At 38.8% G+C, this 12947-nt stretch overlaps 1 protein-coding gene across 3 annotated transcripts in view; it reads left to right on the forward strand.

The window, feature by feature from the left end:
• SEC24D (SEC24 homolog D, COPII coat complex component) overlaps positions 1-12947 on the forward strand; it is a 107366-nt gene that overhangs the window by 81920 nt on the left and 12499 nt on the right. For all 3 annotated transcript variants that reach the window (XM_019798919.2, XM_019798920.2, XM_034671300.1), the window contains exons 18-22: positions 168-306; positions 1335-1453; positions 5870-6049; positions 8308-8499; positions 11017-11106. In XM_019798919.2, the coding sequence (XP_019654478.2) occupies positions 168-306; positions 1335-1453; positions 5870-6049; positions 8308-8499; positions 11017-11106 (720 nt within the window). The remainder of the gene's footprint in view (positions 1-167; positions 307-1334; positions 1454-5869; positions 6050-8307; positions 8500-11016; positions 11107-12947) is intronic.

Raw genomic sequence — 12947 nt, forward strand, 5'->3', positions numbered from 1 at the left:
TTTATACCTCACCTCCCTGATTTGTTATTGTTCAACCATTAAAAGGATCTGTGGAAGAATTTAGAGGTCTTTGAGCTGTAACTGTTCTCTAACTGTAAATAAGATCAGGCTAGCTTGGGTGGACATGTTGACCAGAAAAACATGTGTCCTTGATGTTGCCTCTGCAGTGTGCTGTGCTTTACACAACCATCGGAGGTCAGAGAAGACTTCGGATTCACAATCTTAGCTTGAACTGCAGCTCCCAATTGGCTGATCTCTATAAGAGCTGTGAGACAGATGCTCTTATCAACTTCTTTGCCAAGTCAGGTAACGCTTTGCCAATGCTGTGGTGCAGTGTATCTTGCCTAATAAATCAGTCAAGACTTGTTGGTTAATTAGTAACTGACAGCTACTGTGGTAGCACAGCCTTTTGGTGGGCACATTCAGAACTTACAAAAGCTGAGTGCCAGGGAGAATAGTCAGCATCTCTAATTCCAGATTAGTAATGAGATAACTCAGTTCAGGCCCACACTATACAGTTTTATTCAAAGTTTCCTTCGGGGGGGATGGGGGTGGGTTCTGAGTTGAAATTTAGGAATGTAATACTTAGACTGTTATTATGGCATGCGAGTATGCCCTCTAGCACCTGGGGATAATGGAAAGGGACTGTCCCTAATGTTGGGCTGAACTTGCCTGTCCATACTATGATAATTACGAAATGGGAGGGGCCCAGGTTGGAATTTTCTTTGGTTCCTTCTCCCTTCCACAAACCCCGTCTGAGATTCTACACTAAGGTTTAGAGGAAACAGCAATCCAGCCCATAGGAATTCAGGACATTGGAAGATGGCAAATTGGTCTTTCTTTTCTCTGTGTGTTGAGTGCTATTTATAATATCCAGTGGAAAAATCTGGACCAATTACCTGCCTTTTGTTAGAGGTAGGCCCTGGTTCTCCATTGGGTATGTTGGCATACTTAGTAAAATGGATAACATTAACAAATGACTTCAACATTTTTTTTTTAAAGATTTTATTTATTTATTCGACAGAGATAGAGACAGCCAGCGAGAGAGGGAGCACAAGCAGGGGGAGTGGGAGAGGAAGAAGCAGGCTCATAGCAGAAGAGCCTGATGTGGGGCTCGATCCCATAACGCTGGGATCACGCCCTGAGCCGAAGGCAGACACTCAACCGCAGTGCCACCCAGGCGCCCCAGCATTTTAACACTGTTACTCCTTGCTGGGTGGTCTGAAGATAATAACAGTTTGTTTATTGTTATTATTATTATTATTATTATTATTTGAAGGGATTGATTTCTGAGCTAAGGCTTTGATGCCCTTTTGATTGTTTTGTGCAACTAGCATTTAAAGCAGTTCTACACCAGCCCTTGAAGGTCATCCGGGAAATTCTGGTTAATCAGACTGCCCATATGTTGGCCTGTTACCGAAAGAACTGTGCAAGTCCATCTGCAGCAAGCCAGGTGAGCCACCTACTGTACTTCGATCCTGAAACGTTACAAGGGATACTAAATGTGCGTCCTTTCAGCATTTGGCTATTGAAGGCTTATGATGTTCCAGGCACTTAGATGCTGTGCATAATAAACTATACAACCAAGAAGACTGAGAATGCATTTGGAGAGACTATGGTCTTTTTATAGACAACATTAAAAAACTCAGTGGCTTTACAAGATGCATGAACCAAAAAATGTGTGTGCATATTGGGTCGACAGTCACTACATTATGTATAAATAACAGAATGTTATATGTAAGAAATGTCATAATATAAATGGATTCTCTTTTGCTTATAAAGATGAATATATGGTTGAGAAATGTGTGTGCTTAAATATCTTTTTGGGCATGTTAACAATCAGTTGATATGAGCAAATGGCAGGAATGATTTCTTTATATTTTATTAACATAATTATAATATCTAAATAGTGGAAATCTTTATATTTAAAAGTTAATAATAGGTATAAAGGGTTTTGAAGGATATGTCTCTGGGTATCATCTACTAATTTGAAAATCTTAGAAGATCCTTTAAATAAATCTCATTTAGACTCTCTCGGGTAAAAGAAAAAGAACCTCACGTTCACATTTATTTTTGGACCTGTTCTCTTGTCCACATTTTTCCCTATGTCAGTCAAAGCTAAATGGTACTTTTCATAATTGTATGTTGAATATCTGAATATAGAATTTGGATTGAAGGAGAAGACAGCAACAGATGGAAAAACTTTCTGGTTAACTCACTGTCAAAAGTAGTGGGTGCTGAGAGGATGTCTGAAACCCCCTCGAAAATAAGCCTTGGGTGCCTTGGTGGCTCAGTCGGTTAAGCATCTGCCTTTGGCTCAGGTCATGATCTCGGGGTCCTGGGATGGAGCTCTGTGTCGGGCTCTGTGCTCAGCAGGGAGCCTGCTTCTCCCTCTCCCTCTGCCTCTCCCCCCTACTCATGCGCTTGCTTGCTCGCTCTCAAATAAATAAAATCTTTTTTAACAAAAAGGCTTTAGCAGCAGAGGTAATGTAGTTAAAATGGGGGGGGGCAAATTTCATAATCTGGGTAAAGAAGGAAAATAAAATACAGTTATTAGCTTGGACTTTAAACAAAAATTTATTTCTGTGCTGTTCTAAGTGACTAAATTAGCCACCCATTCTTCTATCTCCTGTGTTGACAGTCATTACATAAGCAACGCTTGAATCTCTGTGTGTCAATCCTCTTTATTAGCCAGAAGATGTGACACTTCAGTAACTAAATTCCAATATCAGTACGATTTCATGGTGCACTTGTTTAATTTATACAAAGCCCACCAGGTGCACCTGGATCAAGTCCAATCACGAGCATTTTACTCCCCAGCTTTACTGTTTGTTTTACAGCTCTGGGAACAGTATTCTGTCTCTGGAGTATCTCATACTTTAGAAGGATTAGTTGAAGGAGAACAGGTACAGTTAGTGTCCTCTCTGAAAGTTTATTTGCTAACGTTAAAGCAATTGGATTCAAAGACCTTAAGTTAAAAACAAATCTGTTGCCTATTTAAGGAAAGAAATCAAATCTGTCCGTTCATCCTGGTTTAAAAGTTAAAAGCTTTGTCTCTACTACTAGATCATCTGGTTATGCGGTTTAATTATTTCTGGAGGAAAAATATGATGATACCACATTTTCTCTGAAAAAGTTGATAGAGATTATTCCTGTTCTTATGTGATTTTGCTTTCTCCATGAACCCATTTCAAGTGTACATTTCGACCAGTGATGTGCTTTAAGAAATGATATAATTTAGATATCTTGTGATTGTCCAGCATGGAGTGGGGAAAACATAGGGCTTATGAGACTTAGTGACAGTAGTATATTGAAATATACCATTACTTAGGCACATGAAATGACTGGGCTTGGGGTTCTCTTCAGAGAATACAACTTCAAATGTGCTGCCCTCCCATCGTTCACTTGTGAGAAACAATATCTAAAATTCCTAAAAGAATTCCAGTCTTTTACTGCGGAGCCCAAAGTTCCCCTGATCTAAGTAGGACTTAAGGAGCTGTGTACTTGGATTATATGACATTGGATCTCAGAAGATCTGGTTTTACCGAACTTCCAGGGCCAGGACTAGCTTGAGGCTAGGGAGGCACTTAGTGTACAAAATTTAAGGAGACATCTACTCTGGAGGTCATATTTTGATGCTGGGTTAAGACATAAAACTATAAACAACATTAGAGCAATTTATTAAGCTTACATAAGTAAGGTAGATTCTTTTTATTAAATCTAATAACTCATACTTCCAAACTTAAATATATTACATCGTATGGGAGTACAGTGACTTCAAAAGGCAAGTCAAATGCCCTTAATTGCAAAGTAATAGTATTTTTTTAATTCATTACTATTTGTCATTTCAAAACTCAGAGAAGAATTCTATAAAGTCAGTCAAACTGGATGCATCTGAATTTCTACGCCTTCCTCACCTGTACTTTTTTCCCCCAAGAATGATTATTGTTCATGGAGGGTATCTAGAGAATTGGGGAAAGATTTATAGGGCCCATCTGCTGCCACATTTTCTTCCCCACCTCCAAAACATTGACAAAGAATGTCTCCTTATTTTTTTTCATCCTAACTCCGTTTTTCTTCTTCTTCATCAGTTTTCCTCCTTTTTTACCTCTTCTGTTTTCTTCTGTCGGTCTCCTCTCACCCAATCTCTTCTGATCAGACTTTTAGTCCTGTAGCGTCATTGTATGACAGGAGCCTCACCCCTTGGTGGCATTTAGGACAACAGATTTCTAAACTGTCTTAAGATAACCTGATTAATGAGCAGCAACCAGTGAAACTACAAGATAATATTTAAAAAACTGTGTGTACATGCTTCTATATGAGAATCTACGAATATTCTTAATTCATNTTCTTAATCCATACTATGTAAGACACCTAACTGGTAACTGGCCCAGAAACAGCATTAAGGTCACATGGCTCTGAAATAGGATTATGATCTGGTTCCTACATCTTTTGATCATATTTTTCCTCGGTTGAAAAAGTAATGTAGCATATGTTGTCAAATAAAAACCTTTTATGCTAGAGAAAAAAGAAGAAGAGTATTCTACTCTGATGAGGAAACATGCATTTAACTGTCTTTGATTCTCTGAAAGGAGATTAAAAGGAGAGGGGAAACAAACCACAAAGGAGAATTGTCCTGCAATATGTTTGCCGGGACCAATTAGAAAACTGTCTTACACATTCTTTCCTGAGTAGATCATGAGGAGAAACTTAGGATATGAAAAGATTTAAATGAAGGAATAAACCCTAATGGAGCCTTGAGGGAAATTTTCTTTTCAGTGTGGATTCTGATAAGCATATATTCTTTTCATCATTAAGAGAGAACGCTAAGAAAGCGATCATGAATTTATAGACTACATATCTCGAGGGGCTCCATTGTGTTGTTATTTGCAGTATCATATGTACTTCGGAGTAGAGTGAGGTCACATAAGCCAAAGTAGGGATGGAGAGGAAAGTACAGGTGGATCAGAAAGACAAAATTAAAATAATTCATTTACTAATAGAAGGTAAAGAAAAAATGAAATTGGGTTCACCTGGTAGTTCTAATATCTCAAATAGGAAACATAAGAGGATGAACATGATTATGGAATTGTAGGAGTTTGATTTTGCCTGTTACCATTCAGCAGTGACTCACCTAAATCCAAGAAGCATTTCCTATTTTAGTTTATATCTATCGTGTCGCAACCTCCTTATTATGTTTTATTGATTCATATGTCTGCTATCTCTGATGGACTTTGGCATCTTGTGACATCGACTGTCCCTTATTCCTCTATCGTCGACACTTTGCATAGAACCTAAGACACGGTGGCATTTAATGTGTGTTTGATGAGTTTATGACTAACTGTGTGAATTTGAGATGCATGAAGCCCATAAAGGAAGAGATATCTCACAGGCAGTTGAAAAAAACACTGTTCTTGAACGCAAGAGGTAGAGGTTGGTAAGACAGATTAGGAAATCATTTATTTAATTGTATTTAATAAACATGTATGATACTGTGTGCTAGGTACCGTTATAAGGACTTTACAAATTAATAATCATTTAATCCTCCTAACAATCCCATGATCATGCAGGAGATGGGCTGTTCCAGTTTTAGATGAGAAAACCTAGGAAAAGAGAGAATGATTTGCCCAGGGTCACACACCTGTTAAGAGGCAGAGCTGGGATTGCATTCTGCCAAAGCACCTAGAGAAAACGAACTGCCATTGTTTGAATACCACGTGTGTGTCAGTTTCTGTGCTCTGTGTGCTTATATGTGTTATCATTTAATCCTCAATTACCTCAAAAACAAATGTCTTTGTCTTACAGGTAAAGCTCAGGGGTTCTTCCTCATGAAGGCCAAGCGTATGAAACAAATGTCTTTCTTTTTCAGCTTATTTTACCAGATTCCATGAAAGTATTACCAGTGTACATGAATTGTTTGTTAAAAAACTGTGTGCTGCTTAGCAGACCAGAGATCTCAACAGATGAGCGGGCATATCAGAGACAGCTGGTCATGACCATGGGTGTGGCCGACTCTCAGCTTTTCTTCTACCCACAGCTTCTGCCAATAGTAAGTACAAGGCAGTGCTGCATTTCCTAAAGGAGTCTGGAAGGGAATCATATTTTGTCCTTTTCCATATGTTCTATCTGGAACATTTTGTTCTTAAGAAGAAATTTAAAGTCACAAATTCCTTCAGAATGTGTCATGTGGGACTGAGAGCAGAGGCTCCTTAAGCAAGTATATGTATCAACATGTGTTCAGTGTGGTGACGGTGATGGTGGGGGATTTGAGGTGTCTCTACTCCAGTGAATTGCTCAGATGATTGCCTTTCTTTCCTCATGCCCAAATTGGCAGACCAAAAAGTCAGTAAACATATTGGAGCAAGCCAACCTTCAGTTCAAGAAATGTACCTTTTAGCATTAAAGGCAACTGATCCATGTGTGTAGGGGTTCTTATGTGCACACATGTCTTTGTTTCTGTACAATGTATGAATGTCTAAAAGTCAGCATATATTTGAGGCCACCTACACTGTACAAGGGACCAACTTCACTTGCCCTTGGAGAATTTACTTTGCATATATTCCATTTATTTGACGTCAATCCTTAATGTCTTTAATGCCTCTGTACTCTGCAACTAAGCTCTTTTCCCCTGAAACATAACAAGTTCAAGTTATAATCGAGGGATAAAAGAAGGGAAGGTTGGTAGCTTATTTCTAATTCCTATGTTGAAAGTCATACTCGGACTCTCACTAACAGTATGATTAGTATTAGAGTTAGTTTAGGTTGGGAATTAAAAACTACTAATTCTCTCAATCAATATGAATGTTAGGTATGAATTATTACAAAATGATTGATTTTCAGATAAAATTGGATTAGCAACAATCTATATGCCAGAGAAACTAGAACCCTAAGGGATAAGAGCATCACCACCCCACTAAAATCCTCTTCCCAAGGTCACCAGTGGCCACCGTGCTGCTAAATCCAGAGGGCAGTTCTCAGTCCTCCTCTTACTGTCAGCAGTATCTGACACAGTTGATCTCTTCCTCTAGGAATACCTTCTTCACTTGACTTCTGCTTCCCTGGCCACTTCTCCTGCTGCTTTTGCTAGCTTATCCTCTTCTTCCTGTCAGAATACCCCGGGGCTCAGTCCTTGGGAAGCTTCTCTTGTCTGTCTGTGCTCAATCATGTGGGGTGCTCACCTGTCCTTTCAGGGCCATTTATATGTGTATTCCCATATTTGTATCTCCAGCCAGACCTCTGTCCTGAACTCTAGGTGTGTTTATCCTGTAGCCTACTGAGCATCTCTCTGTGGGTGTGTAATGGGCACCCTGACCTGAGCCCTGAGCTCCACTCCACACCTGCTCTCCTGCAATCTTCTCCATCCCCATTTACCTCTATTCCCTCTTGCCAATTCTTCAGGCCAAAGCTTGCAGTCACCCTTGACTGCTTTAGTTCCCTTGTCCATCACATCTCATCCACCAGCAAACATGCCAGCTCTCCTTTCCAAGAATATCTGGGTTCTGACCACTTTCTCTCTTCCTCATCTGTCACCACTCAGATTTGAGCATAATCGTCTCTCCCATGGACTACAGCAGGACCCTCCTAATAAGCCTTGAGGCTTGCACCTTTGCCTCTCCAGTCTGTGTTCAGCATAAAAGTTAGAGTGATCCTGTTAAAATAATTATGAGCTCCTGTCCCTCCACTACTCAGAACACTCTAGGATTTCCCATTTCAGGAAGCACTGGATTTCCTGCTGCCTTGGCCCAGTGCTGTCTGTACAAGCCTCCTCTCCTTTTCTGTCTGATCTTGTCTCCTGTTACTGTCCACTTCCTCACTCTACTCCAGCCACCCTGGCCTCCTGCTGATCCTGAAACATCTGAGACAGACTCTTGCCTTAGGATCTTTGCACCAACTATTTCCTCATCCTGAATGCTCTTCCCCAGATATCCCCATGGCCCCATCTCTTCTCTCTTCAGGCCTACCCAAAAGTTACCTTCCCAGCAAGCCTTCTTATTTACAAGCCTTCTTCTATTTAAAGTTGTACCAGCAGCACCAACATACCCTATCCCACTTTCCTGCTTCTTTTCTTCATAGCACTTAACACCATTTAAAATTCAGTGTATTTTACTTATTTGTTGCCTCTTATTCCTTCCCAAAAAATGGTGCTTGAACAGTTACTGTCTAATGACTAGAATAATGTCTGGCACATAGTAGGCATTCATTAAATGGGAAAGAAGGGAGGAGGGAGGTGAAAGGAAAAGGAGGAGAGAGGAAGAAAGGAAGGGAAGGATAGCAGATTTACTAACTCTCCTGCCTTTGCCTGCACAGCACACGTTAGACGTCAAAAGTACAACCCTACCTGCTGCTATTCGTTGCTCTGAGTCCCGTCTTTCAGAAGAAGGAATATTCTTATTGGCTAATGGTCTCAACATGTTCTTATGGTTAGGAGTTAGTAGCCCACCAGAACTGATCCAAGGAATATTTAACGTGCCATCTTTTGCACATGTTAGCACAGATATGGTGAGTATTTTTTTTCGTTGTTTTTGTGGTAATGTACAAAGAAATGTTTTGTGTTCATGTGCAACCACATATTACAAAGTAAAAAAAACAGTAAGGCATATAGTTCTTTATAAGAAAGAGAATTTAATGTTTTAATGAATAACAGTTAACTGGTATAAAGTTATTTGTATAAAGTATTATCAAACAACCAGAATATATGACTTTAAACAGAAATTGCCCAGCACTTCCAAATCATTTACTGTGTGTTCATCACTGTGCTCTAAATACTTTAAATACATCATTCCATTTAATTCTCCTGACAAATCAGTGAGATGGATATTGTTATCAACATTTTATAGATGAATCGATTGAGGCTTGGAGACAGTTCTTTCAGGCAGTCAGTAGCAGAGGCGGAGAGTAAATTCAGTTCTTATACTCTGTACTCTTCCTGGTGCTGAACTGCATATTCAAGAGAATGCAGAAATCTTTTATCCATGTTCAGCTACAGTCTAAGACTATGTCAGATTAATGAGTTGCAAAAACAATAATCTTATGAAAACAGGTTATATACCCCTTTGTTATAAATAAATTATATACTCTCATTAAAAAGAGATTGTAGATTTGATATAAAATGAATACAAATGACTTTATTTGTAAAGTACCTTAGGGGGGCGCCTGGGTGGCTCAGTCGTTAAGCATCTGCCTTTGGCTCAGAGCCTGATCCCAGGGTACTGGGATCGAACCCCGCATCGGGCTCCCTGCTCTGCTGGGAGCCTTCTTCTTCCTCTCCCACTCCCCCTGCTTGTGTTCCCTCTCTCNATGGCTGTCTCTCCCCCTGTCAAAAAAAAAAGTAAAAAAACTTAAAAAAAAAAAAAAAAAAAGTACCTTAGGAAAAAAACAGCAATTATCATTTGTTTGAGAGTCAACATTTATTGCAGGTCTTATTTATAGACCATTTTTGCATGAGCACCATTGCTATGATGGTTATTGCCTTACTGTGCTTGGTGGTGGATTTCTTATGAATTCACATGTAGAACACAGCAGATAGTTTGTTCCCTGAGTCCTCACTGGTTCAATGGTAAGATGAATTAAGTCTCGTTAATCCCTCAATTTCTGTTACGAAGGTAGATACATAATAACTTGGAAGAAGAGACAGGGTCAAAATTTCAGGCTTAGGTAGTTTATGGAGCTGCATATCCATTATGAATGTCAAAAAAATATTTTAAGGAATTAAAGGTATCCACTTCCCATTAAGAAACTAGCTTTAAGATGAAGATTTAGAAATAGTATAAGATGTTTGCATGTGGTTCAAATTAAATGATCAGAAATGCAATTTTTAAAAAATAAAAAATTTAAGATTCAGTAGGCCAAGAGCTATGAATCTGAAGAATGTTTATATAAAATTTAAGGGAGTTTCCTCATCTGTCACCATGTATTGTTGGAGTAAATGTTAAATGCATATTTGCTGAATCGAATGTTACAGACGAAATCGCCAAAATCTCTCTACCACAAAGCAGCAGATTCGTAGGTTTGTACTTATAGCTTGTGCCTTCTCTCAACCTTCTTCAAAAAGTAAAACAAAAAGAAAAAAGAAAAGACCACATGTCACTTTCATTAGAGACAGTTGGCACTTCAAAACATATATGTGAAGTATCCTTACATTATTTGTTACAGAAAAAGATCTACCTTAATGTCAAAAAATTCATATAGGGGACAGACTGTGAATATAAATAATGAATTTTCTGCCTATTTCCCCCCTCAAAACTCCTGTGAAAAATGTTGGTTAGGATCTTTTTCTGAAACTTGTGACTTTGTGATAAAACGTTTTACCTCGCCTTTTCAATGGCGAAGTCACAGATGATGTATTAGCTCTTGATACCTCTTTTTTGAGAAATAAGCACTAGTGTTTTACTCCGTCTTATTGGAAGAAATGAAGTCCAGATCCTTCATGACCTCGTCCCCTGAAGGCCACATGCAGCTGGATGGTTATCTTTTATAAACCGTTAGCCAGATTCCAGGGACATCTCAGGGGCCACATTCCCTTTGAGAAATCAGCATTTGATGGTGTGTCTTAATTTTGGAACAGTGGTATTTGGATGGCGTTTTCTAAACATGGTAATGGTTCACAGTCCTGCAGTGGATCCACTGAAGGAATAAAGTACATCCTTTTCTCCCATCACAAAGCCTTGAAAGAGCCATCTTACAAAGGGATTAAACATCATGGTGAATGATCCAAAGATATCCTTTGCACATACCTGTTGTGTCATTTCGGTGATGTATATGTGTCAAATTCCAGAGAAGGATGTTTATTTTCAATAGACAGTTAATTGGTGGAAAGTGTGCCAATAAGAATGAATAATTTTTAGTGTGTTGTTTTTCACATTTTTAGTTTTTAGGTAAACAAACTAAGCCAATAATCAAATACACGGTGTAGAAGGATTTTTTTTTAAACTTTAACAGTCTAATAATCTCATTGTAGCTTCTATCTAAATGTTATCAATTACACTGAAACTTAAACTTTGGTTTTCTTAAATTTAGACATTATTGCCTGAGGTTGGAAACCCATACTCTCAAACACTCAGAATGATAATGAGTATTATCCAACAAAAGAGGCCATATTCAATGAAGGTAAGAATGAGATTTTATTTTTTTCCTTTCTTCAAGTGTTTCTTTAAATTTCATTACAGACTTTAAATGCATGTCCTATATTTTTATAACATGATCTTTGATAGAAAACTCATACTAACCTCTAATGTATCTACCTACTCAACAGATGCAAACATAAAAAATAAATAAGTAAATAGGTATCACCACAGGTTGACCGTGGGTTATTTTAGTAAGTATTAACTTAGTAATCATGAAGAATTTCTTCATGGCTTAGTAGCAATTGATATCATTAACAGACTATGAAATGTCTGCCTTCAGTACTTAAAATTACTTAATTCTTGAACTATCATTCAGAGCATTTTTAAAATTTTATTTTTACAACTTTAGATTTGTGAGCTCTGAGAAGTTTGTTATCCTAGCCCTTCTAAGCTGTTTAAACCTTCAAGTTTGAGGGAAAGATTATTAAATGTTATAACTCAGGAAAATTATGCCTTGTTACTATAAGTCCCACCCACTCACCTGTCTTCCTTCTCAAGTTCAATATTAGAGTCTCCTGGAGCTTGAAATGTACAGATGATGATGATGGTTTATTACTGTGCTACTCCCTGCAGGGGTATAGGACACTCACCTGGAGGCAGGCCTCTACAACAGTCGGGGTATTAGGGGCCATTTTTCCCTGAAACGTAAACGGGATATTAATCTTAAGTCAACATCCTTAACCGTGAAAGATATTCTTGCATACACACATCAACTGTAGGCAGAGCTGAGGTAAACTGAACTAATGAAGAGCTTTATAATCTCTAGGATGACCGGGTGAACACAGAACATTTCTAGCACTGTTCTCATACCACACGGCATCTACTTGGGTTCAGTTTTAGGGCGAGACCTAGAGATGGCAGAGAAGGCTCACACCAAACACAGTCTTCATATGACACTCTATGAAGACCCTGGAGGCATGTAATGAAATCTAAGTTCTCATGAAACAAAAATTGAAAACCACTGGTATAAGTGCACAGAAGCGATGATCCATCCGCTTTCATCCCAGCTGCTGCCGCGGCGACCCCACCATGGCCCCATTTTCAGAGAAGAGCTAAATATGGACATCACCCTGCTGCTCAGGGGCCTCTCCTTTCAGGAAAAATAAAACCTGTCTCTCCTCTGCCTTCTCCCACCTGCGTTAATAGTGCATGTTAGCTTTTATAAGTCATATTGGCATTGTTTATGAAAATATCTGGGATAAGCGCTGAATATACGTGAATGAGAAATAAGCAGTTGCATGTTAAATAATTCTGGCTTGAATGCTTACATCAAGTTTTCTTATATGCTATTTGCAAATGTATCCATTGTTTATAAGACTTCTTTGGCCTTTTCAAGGTACTATTTGTATAACAAATTTGAAAATCTAAAATCTACAGATGTTAGAGTTGAAAGGACTCTAGAAGACACCTGGTCCAGCCGCTGCCTTTCAGCTGCCTCCATCTAACAGATGTGAAGTGAGGCTCAGAGGAGCTCACTCACTCGGTTACTGTCTCACAGCTAGATCAGGGCAGATAGAGGCCTAGCCCCGGCTGCTGAGTCCAATGCACTTAGCATTATACCTTGGGCTCTCGCATTTGAAAATAGAACACACAAAGGAAATAAAAACACATTTATAGAATCTTTAAATCTTTTAAAGAGTCAAGATTGAAGAGGATGGGTCTAAAACTGGAATGGAAGGGTCAAGAACAGCAAAATCAAACCCAGAAGGCACTGCTGCCTTCTAGGTTATGCTAATTAGCTTTTTAGACAATTGACCCTTTTAGACCTCATCATTGTCTGCATGGTCTTACATTTGTGGGGCAACAAAAAAAAAAAAAAAAAAG

This window comes from Ailuropoda melanoleuca, chromosome 11 (genome assembly GCF_002007445.2).
Source record: "Ailuropoda melanoleuca isolate Jingjing chromosome 11, ASM200744v2, whole genome shotgun sequence".
Classification (NCBI taxonomy): domain Eukaryota; kingdom Metazoa; phylum Chordata; class Mammalia; order Carnivora; family Ursidae; genus Ailuropoda; species Ailuropoda melanoleuca.